We start from the raw sequence: 19,315 nt of genomic DNA, 5'->3' as shown, positions 1-19,315 counted from the left end.
ATTCATCGCATTCAAAACTGCACCAATGCTCTTCCCTCCGTCTCAAACTTGCTCTTCCCTCCTACAATTCCTTTCTCAGTAAATGGTGCATTCCTTAAGCCAGAAACCCCAATCATCTTTATGTCCAATCTAACACCAAATCCTGTGAAATATACTCCCAAATTAATTCATTCTCCATATTTTTCATTTTGCAACCATTTTAAGTTATTTAAAAAATAAAAACTCAAATCTGGTTTTGTCACTCTCCCTACCCACCCCTACCCTTAATTCAAATTGGATTAAGGGCTAATGTACTCAAAGAGAATACACTTTAGAGCCTTTCAATACTTTGCACTCATTGTGCTTACTGTCTAGTGGGGAAAATAAGATATGAAATATAACAGTGGCTATATAAGTACAATCTAGTGATAAGTGCTATATAATTAAGTTGCAATGAGAGTGCCTTAAACCAAAAGATGTAATCTAGTGGAGGCCTCCTTGAGGAAGTGACTTTAGGTTGACACCTGAATGTGGGATGGAAGGAAAAGAGAGAAGAGCTCATTACAGAAGCAAAGAGAGAGAGAGAGAGGAAACAAGGCATTTACCAAAAGGAGATGGTAATGGAGAGGGAGCACTGCAGGAGGGGAGGTTGGAGCTGAACATAGATAAATCACATAAGACTTTGTAGTTCATCTTAAGAGTTTTGATCTCTATCTTTAAATAATGGGAAATAATTGAATGGTTTTAAGAGTGTCAACATGATGAGATTTAGCTTTTCTAAAAAAGATCACTCAGGTTTCTCTGTGGAGTATGCTTTTATTCCTTCCACTGGTTCTCAGGAGAAGGAGAGCCAAAAACATGACAGTGAGCAAGATTTGCACTAAGTCATTCCTGGGTTTTATTTCCTTTGACCTCTCTTAGCTCTTTCATGGTGATGGTCACACCAGAGGTCTATACCTGGGTTACACCCTAAGTCTTACCTTTTTGCTGCATGATGAGATTTTATACAATAAAAACAAGTTCAGTTCAGTTCAGTTCAGTTGCTCAGTCATGTCTGACTCTTTGCAACCCTATGAACTGCAGCACGCCAGGCCTCCCTGTGCATCACCAACTCCCGGAGTTCACTCAGACTCACATCCATCGAGTCAGTGATGCCATCCAGCCATCTCATCCTCTGTCGTCCCCTTCTCCTCCTGCCCCCAATCCCTCCCAGCATCAGTCTTCTCCAATGAATCAAATCTTCGCATGAGGTGGCCAAAGTACTGGAGTTTCAGCTTTAGCATCATTCCTTCCAATGAACACCCAGGACTGGTCTCCTTTAGAATGGACTGGTTGGATCTCCTTGCAGTCCAAGGGACTCTAGAGTCTTCTACAACACCACAGTTCAAAGGCATCAATTCTTTGGCGCTCAGCCTTCTTCACAGTCCAACTCTCACATCCATACATGACTACTGGAAAAACCATAGCCTTGACAAGTATTAAATCTAAATAAAGTAAATGCTGTGATATTAACTCTTTCATACAATTCTTGGTCATTGGGTTACTTGGAAACAAAGACTAAAACAAACAAGCAAAAAAAAAAAAAGAAAGACTTTCTTTGAGTAAGAGTCTTTCTAATGTAAAAATGCCTACAACTCATTATTTACGTTGACCTCTAGTAGTTGTTACTTTCTTGTGAACACTTGGTCCTGATGACCTTTACTCTCACATAAAAGAGACTGAATCCCATGCAAGTTGTTAATGACCCTCAGATTTACGATTCAGGAAACTGGAGGTTGATTGGGTTTTGATGGGTTTATCAGGCAGTTCTCAGCTGTTTTTTCTCCTCCCCTCCCTCATCCACTCTTCAATCTAGGAATGAATACTAAGGAATTTAGAAACATTGTTTGCAATTGGATCCAAAGGCAACTGCTGTGCTGAATACACTTTTCGAATTCACTCCCACAAATAATGAGGAGGTACTGACTGGCCAAGACTCTCAAAATCCACACTGTCTCCTTACCCAGCTGTTGTGAAATAGATCATTAAGTGCCATTTTAAACCCAAAGAGCTCATGTTGGCTCCAACTTCAGCTTTTACCAAATGCTAAACACTCACTACTTTCAAGAGAATGGAGTTTTGGGGAGGGTGGAAGGAAAAGTATGAACAGCAATGAAAACACCACAAGTCGAAACTCATGTATCCTCATGACAACATGGAAGCTAATCCGTTGATTTGTTTTGACGGTACACGCCTTTAGGGCGGCGCTCCTACTCCTATATCCTTAGCTCTCTGTACCGGGCCTGGCTCTCAGGAGGAAGCAAGCGATCAGCAAACTTGCACTTGGTGCGTGAACCACCCAGGCCCAGCCGAGGACCTCGGAGCTCAGACATCAGGCACCCTTCCAGCGGGCTGGAGCCAGTCTGAGTCACGTGACGTGCTCCAGCCAATGGGCCCGCCGCCGGTGGAGCGTCGCGGATAAAGGCGCCTGTCACTGCCCGCTAGCGGCCGCCATTGGGGTGAGAGCTGGCGGCGACGGACTGTGGAGAACTGCTTCCCTGGACCGCTTCATCTTGTGCAAGCTGAAAGGAGCGATCCGAGAAGTCCTTTCCACAAGGGGTAAGGGAACCCCAGCGGGAAGCACTACTCTGGAATCCAGGCCCTCGCTGTCACCCTGGGTAGGGAGTAACCGTTGTTTTTTTTTTTTTCCCCCTCTCCTCCCCTCCCCCATCAACATTGTGCGACAGTAAAGGCAGTTAGAGAGGCCATCCCTGTGTGTGGCTGCAGCCCAGGTGAGCTGCCAGTTCCTTTCTTTTGGTCTTCCCAGCGGCAAGCTCCTTGCCCCATTGGACCTCTAAAAAAAAATTTTTTTTTTTTTTTTTTTGGCTTTTCTCTTAAACGCTTGGTTCTTTTTTTTTTTTTCCTTTCCCTAAGGAAGGAGTGGGAAAAGGGAGGTTGAGCGAGGGGTTAGGGGTCTAGTTGTGCAACCTCCTCCCATTTTGAAAAACACTCATGTTCTTTGTAGTTCACGTACGTCTTGGATTGGTGGAGCACTGCTGGTACTGTAGTTTCGTGAACGCAGGAGAGAGCAAAGAGCTTTAGATGTAGCTGACGTTTTAGTTGTGTTTATTCTGGGTGTCATCATTTGGGACAGGAGATTTCCCGTCCTTGATTCATTAATTCATTCACGTTAAGTTATCAAGTAAACCCTTGGAACATATTAAAGCCTCTGTTGGGTGTTGTGGAATCTGGAGATGGGCCTGGCTTCAAGGCGCTGCGTTGTGTTAAGAATTAAAATGAGGTATGTACAGGGTGCTTTGGGACCTGTGGGAAGCGCCCGTATGGTTGGAAGGCAGCAGGGGAGGCTTCTGGGTAGGGGATTACTGATCTGGGTCTTGAGACCAATAGAAGTTAGTCTAAAGAGTAAGGGGAGCTCTGATGAGGAGAAATTTTCCAGAGGCTTGGACATGGTGTGAGTACAAAGTAGGGTGGGACAGTGGAGAAGGGCAGATTTTTGAATGTGGCTGGCACCATGTTGGGAGAGTAGCAAGAGATGAGTCTAGTGAAGTAGGCAAGGGGCTGTAAGAGGATTTGTCTTGTATCATGAAAGGCTGTGGGTTGAACAGTATGATCTTAAGTGGCTGAACAAAAAAATCAAAACATCCCCATTGCATTAATTCAGGTGGGAGATTATAAGTGATTGAAGGAAGGAAGTGGTTTAGAGATAGAAAATAGGAACACTTAAATATATTCTGAATATGTAAATTTATATTCAAATAAATTGTTTAGAGGTATTTGATACCATGAAGAGTCTGAAAACTGCAAAAAGGGAGTAAACAAGACCTCGGGGATATTAATGGGTTAAAGAAGATGAGATTATAATTCCTTTGAAATTCTAATCTGACCCACCTATTTGTTCTCTTAGCACCCTCTTCTTATCTCCATCGCAGCGATAATTATATGTATCCTGTTGTAATTGCCTGTTTGTAGATCTTTGTGAAGAGATTATTGTATCCCCATTTCCTAGCTCAATCCACCATTGTAGGCACTTTGTAGATATTTAATAAGTGAACAAACAGAATCTGGGGAAAGTGGTATCCTGGAAACCAGCAAAGAGTTTAAAGAGAATCACAATAGACTGGTGACAGATATAGCTGAGAGGTCAAGTAAGGTATAAGATTCAAAAAAGTATCCATTGGATTAAACAAGTAAATATGGTAAGTATTAACTTTAGTGTAAGGGCAGTTTTGGGCATCGCTTGTCAGCTAGTAAAGAATCCGCCTGCAATGCGGGAGACCTGGGTTCGATCCCTGGGTTGGGAAGATCCCCTGGAGAAGGAAAAGGCAACCCACTCCAGTATTCTGGCCTGGAGAATTCCAGGGACTGTAGAGTCCATGGGGTTGCAAAGAGTCGGACACGACTGAGTGACTTTCACTTCACAAGGGCAGTTTTAGAGGAATGGCAGGAAAAAGTCATGTTTGAGGTAGGGAGTAAAAATATCATTTTTCAAGGTGCTCTGATGTGAGATACAGAAGAGAAGATAGAGACCCCAAGGACAGAATAGGATCAAGAGTGGAATTTTTAAAAATTGAGAAAGTTTGTCTGGATGGTAAGCTAGTATAGAAATACTTAAGATGCAGGCAAAAGAGAGCAAGTGTTATTCTAGAGTATCTGGGGAAAGAGTTCAGACAAGAAAATTGAGGGACAAGCAGATGAGAGGATTGAATTGTTGTGAAGAATATACATCATCTACAAATCACCGTTTGACCTTATTAAATAAAGCCTGAAGAAACCATTTTCTCCCTTGAACTGGAGATGTCTAGTTTGAAAGTCAGTATTTGAGCTCATCACAAGGGCAGATTACTTTTGACCTGAGTCCTAGAGGCATCAGGGTTCAAAATCCAAACTCTGCACCGCACCCCCCCCCCACCCATTACCATCACTTTTATTCAGGATATACAGGAGATAAGAGTGTTTGAAAAAAAACTAAGGATTAAGCAGCCTTTCACAAACCTAATAAAGACAGAAAGCCCAAATACAAAAAAATAATGCTTTGAGGGATATAACACCAGAGGTGTATAAGCAAAAATAAAATAGGGAAGGAAAGATAGCTTAAATTTAAGGTATACAGTGTAATGATTTGCTTTACATACATCATGAACTGATTATCACAATACATTTAGTAAACATCCATAATCTCATATAGGTACAAAATTCAATGGAAAAAAAAATTTTATTTTCATGATGAGAACTCTTAACAGAATCCAAGTTCTTTATGCTGTACTGCTTCCTTGCATATGTGAGATCTATGAACTCAACCAGAAGAGTCACCATACAACAAAATAACTTATTCTCTGACATTTATCAAAATAGAAAATATTTTTAAACAATCTTTATTCAAAGCATCAAAAAATTTCAACTCTATTTTAAATTGAGAAGTAAGTGTGAAAAAAGTTTCTAAAAGGATACACAAGTTGCTAAGAGTTTAAGGAGGGGCATCTGGTTAACTGGAGGACAAAAATGGGAAACTGTTGTGTACTGTTCAAACCATGTGGATGTTAAAATTCAAATAAACTTCATTTTTATGAAATCCATGAATGGTATATTGTCTTAAGAATTTCTCCAGAATTCCCAAGGTTATTTTATAATGGGCAAAATGGATCTGATTTTCAGGCAACTTGACCATGGAACCATAGAAAGATTGACAAGGTGGTGCTACATTATTTTGTGATTATCAGAATAAACCAGAATTCATAATCATTTATGATACATTGTCTTTTGAGCAGTTGTGATTGGTGGTTGTTAACACTCAATTCTTAAGTGATATGAGATTTCATCTGCCCATGCTATCTATATATCTTTGTAGAAATATATCCATGAGTAAAAATGTTTTAAAAAGAGAAATAAAATGACAACTCATCATAAACATTAGAAACAACAGTGAATTTTCACATAGGCAGAATAGGTTACAATTTATGCATAGTTGCCAGCAGACTTATAACTCCATAGTTCACTGTGTTGAAGTATAAGTGATTTTAGAGAAGAGTGGTTACCTTAAACTAACCAATCTATTTAAGTGACAAATTACTTCTGACACCTTACTGATTGTGACCTACCATTATGTCAATTACGGTAAATCTTTTGGAGGCTCTGTTGCTAGACCATTACGCTGGAATTTTCTGTTTACTCATAGTTATTAAGAGTAAAAGCTGGAAAGAATAAACATCTTCAGAGAATGTAAAATAAAATTGACAGCTATCTGACAGAAATTTGCCAGTTATTTTTTAAAGCCACATCAGATCAGATCAGATCAGTCGCTCAGTCGTGTCTGACTCTTTGCGACCCCATGAATCACAGCACGCCAGGCCTCCCTGTCCATCACCAACTCCCGGAGTTCACTCAGACTCATGTCCATCGAGTCAGTGATGCCATCCAGCCATCTCATCCTCTGTCACCCCCTTCTCCTCCTGCCCCCAATCCGTCCCAGCATCAGAGTCTTTTCCAATGAGTCAGCTCTTCACATGAGGTGGCCAAAGTACTGGAGTTTCAACTTCAGCATCAGTCCTTCCATTGAACACCCAGGACTGAACTCCTTTAGGATGGACTGGCTGGATCTCCTTGCAGTCCCAGGGACTCTCAAGAGTCTTCTCCAACACCACAGTTCAAAAGCATGAATTCTTCGGCACTCAGCTTTCTTTACAGTCCAACTCACATCCATATATGACCACTGGAAAAACCATAGCCTTGACTAGATGGACCTTTGTTGGCAAAGTAATATCTCTGCTATCTAGGTTGGTCATAACTTTCCTTCCAAGGAGTAAGCGTCTTTTAATTTCATGGCTGCAGTCACCATCTGTAGTGATTTTGGAGCCCAGAAAAATAAAGTCTGACACTGTTTCCACTGTTTCCCCATCTATTTCCCATGAAGTGATGGGACCAGATGCCATAATCTTTGTTTTCTGAATGTTGAGCTTTAAGCAAACTTTTCACTCTCCACTTTCACTTTCATCAAGAGGCTTTTGAGTTCCTCTTCACTTTCTGCCATAAGGGTGGTGTCATCTGCATATCTGAGGTTATTGATATTTCTCCTGGCAATCTTGATTCCAGCTTGTGTTTCTTCCAGTCCAGCGTTTCTCATGATGTACTCTGCATAGAAGTTAAATAAGCAGGGTGACAATATACAGCCTTGACGTACTCCTTTTCCTATTTGGAACCAGTCTGTTGTTCCATGTCCAGTTCTAACTGTTGCTTCCTGACCTGCATACAGATTTCTCAAGAGGCAGGTCAGGTGGTCTGGTATGTCCATCTCTTTCAGAATTTTCCACAGTTTATTGTGATCCACACAGTCAAAGGCTTTGGCATAGTCAGTAAAGCAGAAATAGATGTTTTTCTGGAACTCTCTTGCTTTTTCCATGATCCATCGGATGTTGGCAATTTGATCTCTGGTTCCTCTGCCTTTTCTAAAACCAGCTTGAACATCAGGAAGTTCCCGGTTCACATATTGCTGAAGGCTGGCTTGGAGAATTTTGAGCATTACTTTACTAGCGTGTGAGATGAGTGCAATTGTGCAGTAGTTTGAGCATTCTTTGGCATTGCCTTTCTTTGGGATTGGAATGAAAACTGACCTTTTCCAGTCCTGTGGCCACTGCTGAGTTTTCCAAATTTGCTGGCATATTGAGTGCAGCACTTTTACAGCATCATCTTTCAGGATTTGGAATAGCTCAACTGGAATTCTATCACCTCCACTAGCTTTGTTCATAGTGATGCTTTCTAAGGCTCACTTGACTTCACATTCCAGGATATCTGGCTCTAGGTCAGTGATCACACCATCGTGATTATCTGGGTCGTGAAGATCTTTTGAGCTCCTTTTAAAAAGTTTTTAAATAAGGAACAAGATAGGGATTGGCTTCCCCAGTGGCTCAGCTGGTAAAGAACTTGCCTGCCAGTGCAAGAGATGCAAGTTCTATCCCTAGGTCAGGAAGATCCCCTGGAGAAGAAAATGGCATCCCACTGCAGTATTCTTGCCTGGGAAATCCCATGGACAGAAGAGCCTGGTGGGCTACAGTCCATGGGGTCGCAAAGAGTATAAGCACACACAGGGGACCCTGGTGGTCCACTGGTTAGGACTGTCACTGCTGAGGGCTGAGGTTCATCCCTGGTAGAGGCTGAACTAAGACCTCACAAGCCTTGTGAGGAAAAAAACAGAGAACTAACATAACTTTGAACACTAAGACTGGGATAATTATAAAGCAGTTTTATTAAGGGGATAATTCCTAGTCCTCTATTGCTGGATAGTTTCACCTCACACTAGAAACCAGGACCTCCAGCCAAGTAATGCAGAGCACTTCTGAGATAATTATCAGATTACCAAATATTAGCTATTGTTTTGCCCAGTGATGATTATCAGAGCTTTTGTCCATGGTCAGTCCATCTGCAGCATTAAGTAACAATGTACTTTATTATTAAAGATCGCTGATATAGAAAAATGGATAAAATAGTACAAAGGAACCCTGTATAACACCAACAATGTCAACGTTTTTTCTGTTTGCTTGTCTATATAGGTTTTTCTCCCAAATCTTTAAACATTTCACAAATGTTACTATTCACACGGAAGTTTTTATTTATTTTTTAACTGAAGGATAATTGCTTTACAGAATTTTGTTCATTTCTGCCAAACATCAGCATGAATCAGCCATAGGTATACATATGTCCCCTCCCTCTTGAACCTCTCTCCCATCTCCCTCCCCATCCCAGCCCTCTAGTGTTGTTACAGAGCTGCTGTTTGAGTCCCTGAGCCATACAGCAAATTCCCATTCGCTATCTATTTTACATAAGGTACTCTCTCCGTACATCTCACCCTCTCCTCTCCCCTGCTCCCAACCCACATCCATAAGTCTGTTCTCTGTCTGTCTCCACTGCTGCCCTGCAAATTTCAGCAGTATCATCTTTCTAGATTTTTCTTTCTCTTTCTGACTTACTTCACTGTATAATAGACTGTAGGTTTATCTACCTCATTAGAACTGACTCAAATGCATTTCTTTTTATGGCTGAGTAATATTCCATTGTATATATATACCACAGCTTCTTTATCCATTCATCTGTAAATGGACATCTAGGTTGCTTCCATGTTCTAGCTGTTGTAAATAGTGCTGCAGTGAACATTGGAGTACATGTGTCTTTTTCAATTTTGGTTTCCTCAGGGTGTGTGCCTAGTAGTGGGATTGCTGGGTCATATGGTGGTTTTATTTCTAGCTTTTTAAGGAACCTCCATACTGTGTTCCATAGCAGTTATATCAGTTTACATTCCCACCAACAGTGCAAGAGGTTTCCCTTTTCTCTACACCCTCTCCAGCATTTATTATTTATTGTTGTAGACTTTTTGGTGATGGCCATTCTGACTGGTATGAGGTGACATCTCATTGTAGTTTTGATTTGCAGTTCTCTAATAACGAGCAGTGTTGAGCATCTTTTCATGTGTTTGTTAGCCATCTATATGTCGTCTTTGGAGAAATGTCTGTTTAGGTCTTTTTCCCACTTTTTGACTGGGTTATTTGTTTTTCTTGTATTGTATGAGTTGCTTGTATATTTTGGAAATTAATCCTTTGTGAGTTGTTGCACTTGTTGTTATTTTCTCCCATTATGAAGATTGTCCTTTTACCTCCTTTATAGTTTCCTTTGCTGTGTAAAAGCTTTTAATTTTAGGTCCCACTTGTTTATTTTTGTTTTTATTTCCATTACTATAGGAAGTGGGTCGCAGAGGAACTTGCTTTGATTTATGTCATCAAGTGTTCTGCTTATGTTTTCCTCTAAGAGTTTTATAGTTTCTGGTCTTACATTTAGGTCTTTAATCCATTTTGAGTTTATCTTTGTGTATGGTGTTAGGAAGTGCTCTAATTTGAGTCTTTTACATGTAGCTGTCCAGTTTTTCCAGCACCACTTATTGAAGAGGCTGTCTTTGCCCCATTGTATATTCTTGCCTCCTTTGTCAAAGATAAGGTTCCCATAGGTGTGTGGCTTTATTTCTGGGCTTTCTATCTTGTTCTTGTGGTCTATATTTCTGTTTTTGTGCCAGTACCATACTGTCTTGATGGCTGTAGCTTTGTAGTATAGTCTGAAGTCAGGAAGGTTGATTCCTTCAGCTCCGTTCTTTGTTTCCAGCTCCATACTTCTTTCTCAAAATTGCTTTGGTTATTCAGGGTCTTTTGTGTTTTCATATGAATTGTGAAATTTTTTTGTTCTAGTTCTGTGAAAAATGCCATTGGTAATTTGATAGGGATCAAGTTGAATCTGTAGATTGCATTTGGTAGTACAGTCATTTTCACATTATTTATTCTTCCAACCCAGGAACATGGAATATCCCCATCTGTTATTGTTGTCTCTAATTTCCTTCATCAGTGTCTTATAATTTTCTGTCTACAGTTCTTTTGTATCCTTAAGTAGGTTTATTCCTAGGTATTTTATACTTTTTGTTGCAGTGGTCACACTAAAATTTTTGAGCATGTATTTAAGGTAAACTTTTTTCCCTTACATAATTGTCCTACTGTTCTCACACCTATTGAACCAATTCCCTCATTGTCCCCAGAAATGTCTTTTTTTTTTTTTTTAACTACACCCTACAGCACACAGGATCTTAATTTCCCAACCAGGGTTGAACCTGTGCACCCTGCAGTGGAAGTGTGGAGTCTTAACTGCTGGACCTCCAGGGAAGTCCTCAAAAATGTCTTTAATAGTTGCTTCAAACCAAAATTTGACATAGGGTAGTAAGTTGAGTTCAGTAATTATGTCTTAATTCAGAGCAGTTCCTAATTTTCTTTAAGTCTTGAGTTTTTATAAAAAGCTAGGCCATTTGTCTTATAAAATCTTCCATATTATAAATTTGTCTCATGATTTTTGTTTTATTCTAGCAGGTGTCAAAAAACTTCTCTGCTGTGATGGCAGTGTTCTATAGCTGCACTGTCGCATACAGTAGGCACTAGAAATATGTGGCTATTAAGCACTTATAATGCAGTTGAATTTTTAGAAAACTAATTAATTTTTTGGCTGCACTGGGGCCTTATTGCTGTACATAGTCTCAGTAATTGTGGTACATGGGCTTAGTTGCCCCAAGGCATGTGGGATCTTCCCAACCAGGGATTGAACCCATGTCCCCTGCATTGTCAGGCAGATTGTCAACCACTGGACCACCAGGGAAGTCCCGAGGCTAAATTTTTAATCTTGGTAATTTTGGTTAATTTAAATTTAAAGTTACATATGGCTAGAGGCTATCATACTGGACAGCACAGCTGTAGCCATTGAATTTTCTGTTACAAAAATGTTAAATCTACAAGCTTGTTACACATTTTTGGCAAAAATTCTTTATAGATGCTATGTAGACTGTATTTTGTCTTGTCTGGACATATATATATGTGTATGTGTATGTGTGTGTGTCTTTATCCCAATACATAGTATTTAAGTCTTTACTAGTTCGTACTGTTTTCCTAAATAATACAAAAGCCTCAGTTTTGGATTTGACTAATTTGGTACAGATGTCTGATTAAAATACAATTAAGAAGATGTGGACAAGTGTTGAAATAAAACGGTCATATGAGGAAGTGGTATGAGTAGTTATGGGTGTATTGGATGCAAAAGGGAACAATTTTAAGTGTTGCTAGCCATTACAGATACTACAGAGGAGTCTGGGGAGATAACTGAGGAAGGCCAGTGAGGGATTTGGACTATTTCAAAATATTTTAGTGATCTTGGGAGAGCAGTTTCAAAAGAGAGCTGGAGAAATCGGATGGATGTATTTGACCTTCACAAAATTTTTTGCACCCAAGGGTTTTTTTGTTTGTTTGTTTGGGTTTTTTAGAGCAGCTTTAGGTTCACAGCAAAATTGAAATATACAGAGATTTCCCATGTATTTCCTGCCCCAACACATGCATAGTCTCTTGTTAGGAGCATCCTGAAACAAAATGGTATATTTGTTACAGTAGATGAACCATTTTGTTCATCTCTGTACTTTTCAATTTTGTTGACACAACATTATAATTTAAAATCTGATGTTTGCATTAGGGTTCACTCTTTGTGTTATTCTTCCTAAGGATTTGGGCAAATGTATAATGGCATGTATCCATCATTATGGTATCATACAGAGTATTTTCATTACCGTAAAAATTCTCTGCTCCATTTTTTTCATCCTTTTCTCTCCCTGCCTCCTGGCAACCACTGAGGTTTTTACTGTCTCCATAGTTTTACCTTTTCCAGAATGTCATATGTTGTTGTTGTATTTAATATTCCTTTATGTCTTTTTGTGGTTATATAAATCGTTTCTTTTTAGCACTAAGTAATATTCCATTGTCTGACTGTTGCTTCACAGTTTATCCATTCTCCTGCTGAGGAACATCTTTATTGCTCCCAAGTTTTGGTAATTATGTATAAAGCTACTGCATGCAGATTTTTGTATGGAAAGGTGTTTTTAAGGAAAATAATTTTAAGATGCTGATTAGAACGTGTTTGTGGGCAGAGATATCAGCAGAAGTTAATAACAGATAAACACATAGAAAATGAAACCTTAAGACAAAGCAGGAAGCAGAACCATGTGTTGCATAATCTTTATTTAAGTAGAGGAAAGCCTTCATAAACATAATAAAAAAGAAACATACAATAATGGAGATAAAGGAATAATGAAACAATAGGTTTCTGGGAAAAGGGAAAGAAGATCCTTATGGAAGAGAGGTGAGGCACTTATGAAATAAGAGGAAATGGACTAGGGAATAAAAGAAACCAAGAGATTAATGTTTAAATAAAGTTTCTTATAAACTGAGATCATTTGCAAATGGAGATAGTGAGTCTGAGGTTTTTTTTTGACTGTCATGTCCCAGTTGTAGCATGTGGGGTTAGTTCCCTGACCAGGGCTCAAACCCATGCCCCCTGCATTGGGAGCCCAGAATCTTAGCCACTGGACCACCAGGGAAGCCCTGAGGCTGAGATTTTGAGGAGTGGAACAAATTTGAGAATGGTGTTTTATAATTGATATACATTCATTCATTCATTATTATTATTTTTTTTTTGAAGACAGATTCCTGAGCAGCAGGAACTTAGATGTAAAACATTCTTGATTTCTCTCCCCACTTTTCCCTATATAAACAAGTCACATCTGCTCTATCTCTAATATAAAATTGAACCTGAACATTTTAATTCAGCATATGTGGGCTCTGTCTTATGCATTGAATCAATGCAAACAAGGTCCATAAGCTGAAACAGCATTTACATTTTGGGGATTAGGGGGAGGGTTGGATTGGAAGACTGACAGTGACAAGTGGGTAAACATAATAGTAGTGAAGAGGGTATTAGCTGATAAATTAGAGCTGGGGAGGAGCTAGTTAAGTATGCCTATTTAAAATGAGAATGTGAAGGAAAAGTCACTCTAAGGAGCTGACAATTTTGAATAGATCTAGAAGAAGAGCATTTCAAGCAGAGTGTAAAGGCCCAAAGACTGGAACTGGCTTGATGCAAAGAAGTGAAAAAGAGATTGAGCTGGGAGAGTAGGAAAGGAGGTGGAAGGAACAATGAACCAGACCTTGGAAGGTTTCAGCTCAGTCTGTCGGTGATGGTGTTAGTCTGTTAAAGGATGATCACGGGTTAGGGTCATAGTGGTGGAAGAAGTGAGAATTTGAGATTTATTTTGGAGGAGGAATCATCAGAGAAATAAAATCACAGTGAGATCCCATCTTACACCCACCAGAATAGCTAAAATGCAAGCTGTCCATAATAGCAAATACAAAGATATGGAATAACTGGAAATTTTAGACTATTGTTGTGTATATAAATTGGTACGTTTTGGAAAACTGGTGGTATCTACTAAGGTTGAACATATACATAACCTTTGTCCCGACAATTTTACTTCTGGGTTTATACCCAACATAAGGCATGTACATATACACTAAAGCATTTCATGGCATTATTTGTCATAGTTAAATATTGGAAAACCTAAAAGTCCCAATAGGAATGGATAAATTTTGATATGATTTTACAATAGAATACAACAGGCAAAAACATAGATAAATCTCAAAAACAATATTGGTAAAAAAAAGCCAGACACAATGTAATACATAGTAAACAATACTATATTTATGTAAAATTCAAAAAACAGTCACAATTTAATGTATGGGGATAGAAGTCATCTTAGTGGTTATCTGTGGAGAAGGAGGATGTAGTGATTTGGGTATTCCAAAGGTAGGCTACCTTTAAATAATTGCAAAGCCAGGATAAGAGCCAGTTTCAGTTGCAACACTGAAATAGCACCTTCTTTCTTTTCAATGACTTTATTGAGTTCTAGTGCATATTTGTATAAGATGAGAAAAGTGAAATGATGAGATAAAATTGTAAGACTGATAATAATCTCCAAGTTAATTCATTTTAGTGTAGTGGTTCTTTTGCTTAGTGGCTCAGTCATGTCCGACTCTTTGGGACCCCATGGACTATAGCATGCCATGCTCTTCTGTCCATGGGGATTCTCCAGGAAAGAATACTGAAGTGGGTTGCTGTGCCCTCCTCCAGGGAAGCTTCCCAACCCAGGGATCAAACCCAGGTCTCCCTCATTGCAGGCAGATTCTTTACTGTCTGAGCCACCAGGGAACCCCAAGAATACTGGAGTGAGTAGCCTATCCCTTCTCCAGGGGATCTTCCTGACTCAGGAATCGAACTGGGGTCTCCTGCATTGCAGATGGATTCTTTACCAGTGGAGCTACCAGGGAAGCCCCAGTAATGTTCTTAATCTTAACTATATATCAGAATGTCCAGGGAACTTAAAAAAGAAGTAAAACTGATTCTCAAGCCGTATCTCCAGGCGTTGGGACCTAGAACTGGGTTTATTTAGATACACATTCTGTAGACAGTGATTCTCTGAAAAGGCAAGACGGCCTTGGGAGAAATACACTCCACAGACAGTGGGTGGGCCATCTCAGAAGGCCATTGGTATTTTTTTAAATGATCCACAGTGCCTCACACCCATTACAATGGCTACTGCTGCTGCTGAGTCACCTCAGTCGTGTCCGACTCTGTGCGACCCCATAGACGGCAGCCCAACAGGCTCCCCTGTCCCTGGGATTCTCCAGGCAAGAACACTGGAGTGGGTTTTACAATGGCTACTATTAATCAAAAGAACAGAAAATAGCACATGTGAGGATGTGGAGAAATTGGAACCCTTAAATTGTAGGAATGTAAAACAGTGCTGCTGCTGTAGAAAACAGTATGGGATTCCTCAAAAAATTAAAAATTTCCATACGATCTAGCAATTCCACATCTGCACTTGTGGGGATATATCCATACAAATTGAAAGCAGTGTCTTGAAGAGGTATTTATTTGTTGTTTAGTCACTAAGTCGTGTCCGACTCTTTTTGCAACCCCATGGACTGTAGCTCACCGGGCTTCTCTGTCCATGGGACTTCCCAGGCAAGAATACTGGAGTGGGTTGCCATTTCCTTCTCCAGGGGATCTTCCTGACCCAAGGACTGAACCTGCATCTCCTGCATTGGCAGGTGGATTCTTTACCAGTGAGCCACTTGGGAAACCCATATGTTTTTCTTATAGCAGCACTATTCACAATAACCAGAAGGTGGAAATTACTCAAGTGTCTGTCAATGAATGAATGGAGAAACAGAATGTGTATACATACAATGGGATATTATTATTAAGATGAAGGAAATTCTTACACATGCTACAATATGGATGAACCTCAGACCTTATGCTAAGATAGATAGTGAAGTGAAAGTCACTCACTCGTGTCCGACTTTTTGCAACCCCGTGGACTATACAGTCCATGAAATTCTCCAGGCCAGAATGCTGGAGTGGGTACCCTTTCCCTTCTCCAGGGAATCTTCCCAACCCAGGGATCGAACCCAGGTCTCCTGCATTACAGCGGGTTCTTTACCAGCTGAGCCACCATAAGCAAGTCACAAAAAGACAAATACTATGTGATTGTACTTATATGAGATTACTGGAGTAGTCACATTAATAGAAACAGAAAATTAAAACAGTGGTTGCCAGGGGCTGGACAGAGGGGAGATTTAGGAATTGTTTAATGCGTATAGTATGGAGTTTCAGTTTTGTGAGATAAACAAGTTCTGGAGATAAGTTGCTCAAAAATATGAAAATACTTAATGCTTTTGAACAGTACACTTAAAAAGAGTTAAGATAGTAAATTTTACGCTGTATGTATTTTGCCACAATTCTACAGCAAGAGTTGAAAACTAACACTGCTTTAATGCAATATTTGTGTATGTGTGTGTGCATATACTGGCTAAATGTTAACACTGATCTCTAAAAATGGACAATTTATTTAATAATCATACTTTTCATTTTGCTGATACACTTGGTAGTACCTTTGCTCTTTTATCCTTAAAGTAGTAATGTTGTCTAGGGATGTTAGATACCATCTCTCTGAAATATTCATGAAGCTCTAAAGTATTCTATGTTAGTTTTAATATGCGCTGAACAGTAGCATTTTAACATTAGTCATTTTTCTTCCTAATAATTCACTTTTAAAATAAATCACTTTATTTAAATTAGCCAGAAAAATTCCTTTGCCTTTCTCCCTTCACTAATTAATAGTTGTAGAATAAACTGTATACTCACATTACCTTTAACATTCCCTATTACTTCTTTTTTTTTAAACCAGGAATTTATAGACTTTTCCTGCTAAGACCTCAATTTGTGTTTAAGAAAGGCAGAAAGAAATTACTGTAAAACATTGGAGTAACTTAAATCACCCAAAACGAAGGCATACATAATGAAACCACTTTTAGTACTTACATAGAAAAAGGTTCGTGTTTGTTTTTCAAATTGAATAATTTGCTTTTTTTTTTTTCTTTTGCTGTCCTAATCATGATATGCTTTAAAATACGAAATCTACTTTTGAAGGAAACTTTTCTGTTCCTATAGAAACCATTTTAAAGGTGCTTTGAAAATAACTCAGTTTTTGTTGTTGTTGTTGTTTTGGTTTCTTTTTTTTTTTAAATAGGATATGTACCTGTAGACAACACTAGAATATAAGGATTTGAAGCAGTTGAGAATGTCTCTGCCAAGTCGACAAACAGCTATTGTTAACCCTCCACCACCAGAGTATATAAATACTAAGAAAAATGGGCGATTGACGAATCAGCTGCAGTATCTACAGAAGGTTGTCCTGAAGGCTTTGTGGAAGCATAGTTTCTCCTGGCCTTTTCAGCAGCCTGTGGATGCTGTCAAACTAAAATTGCCTGTGAGTGTGTCTTATAATTATATTTGTTTAAAACAAATAAAGCCCCGTAAATGTCCACTGACAGACTAATATTATGAAGTATGTTTAATAAGTTATTCAGCACCACTAAAGAATATCCCAATGAATATTTTTTCCTTAGCCAAAAAACTCATTTTTCTGGATTGAAATTCTCATTTTAGTAATTTCTGGTAAATTATAAGTATATGCTTTCTTGTTTATAGCATATGTTCCTGATTTTTGATGTAAGGTTGTCTTAAATGTCCCCTTCTCCAAGAAGTCCCTCTTGACAAATCCTGGCAGACTCAGGTGTTTCATGCACAGAATTCAACTTTAGGTCTTAGAAATTTTTGTGCATGCTAAGTCACTTTACTTGTGTCCAACTCTTTAAGACCCCATGGACCGTAGCCTGCCAGGTTCCCCTGTCTATGGGATTTTCCAGGCAAGAACACTGGAGTGAGTTACCATGCCCTCCTCCAGGGGATCTTTTCCAACCCAGGGTTCAAACCCACATCTCCTTCATTGGCAGGCAGATTCTTTACCACTAGCACCACCATTTAGCCACCTGATAGTGGAATGCTTAAGAATTTGTAATATAACTAGTAAACTGTGGAGCTGAGATTGTACTCATAAATCCTAGTTTCTTTTTCTTCATGCCCTCTACTTGTTATTTTCCAGGATGGTTCTACTCTTTTATTATTTTGTTATGCTTTCTATTTTGTTATTGGCTTTTGTTTTTCTTCTCTCTGAAGAAAAATGTCATGGTAATCAACTTTGTTTCTCATCACAAAAGGTTTTATTTCCATATTATGGCTTTTAAAGGTAATCAATTTCTGTCTCTAGTTACAGGTGTATAGTTTCTTAAAATTCTTTATGTACCAATTGTTGTGAATTCATTCTTACAACTAACGTTTAGAATTTCTTCTTACACCATAGGATTATTATACCATTATAAAAAACCCAATGGATTTAAATACAATCAAGAAGCGCTTGGAACATAAATATTACGTGAAAGCTTCGGAATGTATAGAAGATTTCAATACAATGTTCTCAAATTGTTATTTATACAACAAGGTCTGTAAGCCTTATGCCATACATGCTAATTCTTTGCTCTTACATAGAGGCGATGTATATAAATAAGTGTGTTGACTTCAAATTTCAAGTCTTGATTTGGGGTACATTATATATTTGTAAAAATACTGTTTTTTACTTGATTTCCTAATTTTCACATAGCAGTATTTGTTCATTTTGCTATGTTTTTGTTTGAATAGCTATAATGGCTTATTATGTTTTTAAAAAATAAAATACCAGTGATCCTGGTTTCTGTGAGTAAAGTGTTATTTCAAAATGTTCTCATCTACATTTCTGCCATTTTAGTTATAATACGAATGATAAATCTTATTATACATTAAACTTAGTTAAATTTTTATGGTATGGATTGCTAGCTATAACCTAAGAAGCCAAATGAATGATGTACTTCATACAACTTAACTTAAACTTCAGACATGTTCTGTTTTATCCCAGCAGTAGTATTTGTATTTATGTTAATGTGTTAGGCTGTATGATAATATACGTGGACGTTGTGAGCTTAGTCTTCACTTTTATTTTCATCCATAAAATTGGATTTGTGTATTCAGTTTTCCTCCATATGGGATTCCTGTTTCCCTAAGTACAGCATCTTTTTCAAGTGGTCCTATCATATCTAGAAATTTTTAAATTTATATCTCATTTATTCAGAATCACTAGTGACACTGAAATGTAATAGAAATGTTGGTTTGGTTTCCAAGGTAATCATCAGTGCCACCTTATATGTAAGAGATTTAAGACTATAGTCAATAATGAATTTTTTAAAAAATCATAACTAATAGTGTTCTGACAATACCATTGGTAAATTCATTTTAATTTAATAATTCTAAAGAGTCCTTAATTTTTTAAAAGAAAGTTCAGTCATTTTCCTGAACTGTTAATAGCTAACTTAGAAATGTGTCTCCACTTTAGGCTTTTGCTTTGTAATTTACTTTTTTCTCAGTAGTCAAGTAAAGCAAGTTGAAGACTTCTAAGCAGATAGTTAAGATTTAAAAACTTAGCTCTACAGTGTCACTTTATTACTTAATTGAAAAT

General features: G+C 38.5%; 1 protein-coding gene across 4 annotated transcripts in view; it reads left to right on the top strand.

The window, feature by feature from the left end:
- The first annotated feature begins 2,412 nt into the window (after nucleotides 1-2,412).
- Nucleotides 2,413-19,315, top strand: part of BRDT (bromodomain testis associated) — a 57,251-nt gene continuing 40,348 nt past the window's right edge. Inside the window, exons 1-4 of one of the 4 annotated variants that reach the window (XM_061411235.1) lie at nucleotides 2,413-2,636; nucleotides 16,616-16,759; nucleotides 16,958-17,197; nucleotides 18,131-18,268. In XM_061411235.1, coding sequence (XP_061267219.1) covers nucleotides 17,009-17,197; nucleotides 18,131-18,268 — 327 coding nt within the window. In that variant the 5' untranslated portion in view covers nucleotides 2,413-2,636; nucleotides 16,616-16,759; nucleotides 16,958-17,008. Of the gene's footprint in view, nucleotides 2,637-4,089; nucleotides 4,176-16,615; nucleotides 16,760-16,957; nucleotides 17,198-18,130; nucleotides 18,269-19,315 lie in introns of those variants that run through there. The other 3 variants (XM_061411234.1, XM_061411237.1, XM_061411236.1) reach the window with 3 other exon arrangements.

Source organism: Bos javanicus, chromosome 3, assembly GCF_032452875.1.
Source record: "Bos javanicus breed banteng chromosome 3, ARS-OSU_banteng_1.0, whole genome shotgun sequence".
NCBI lineage: Eukaryota > Metazoa > Chordata > Mammalia > Artiodactyla > Bovidae > Bos > Bos javanicus.
Note: the sequence above shows the minus strand (reverse complement) of the source record. Positions and strands in the feature narration are given on the sequence as shown.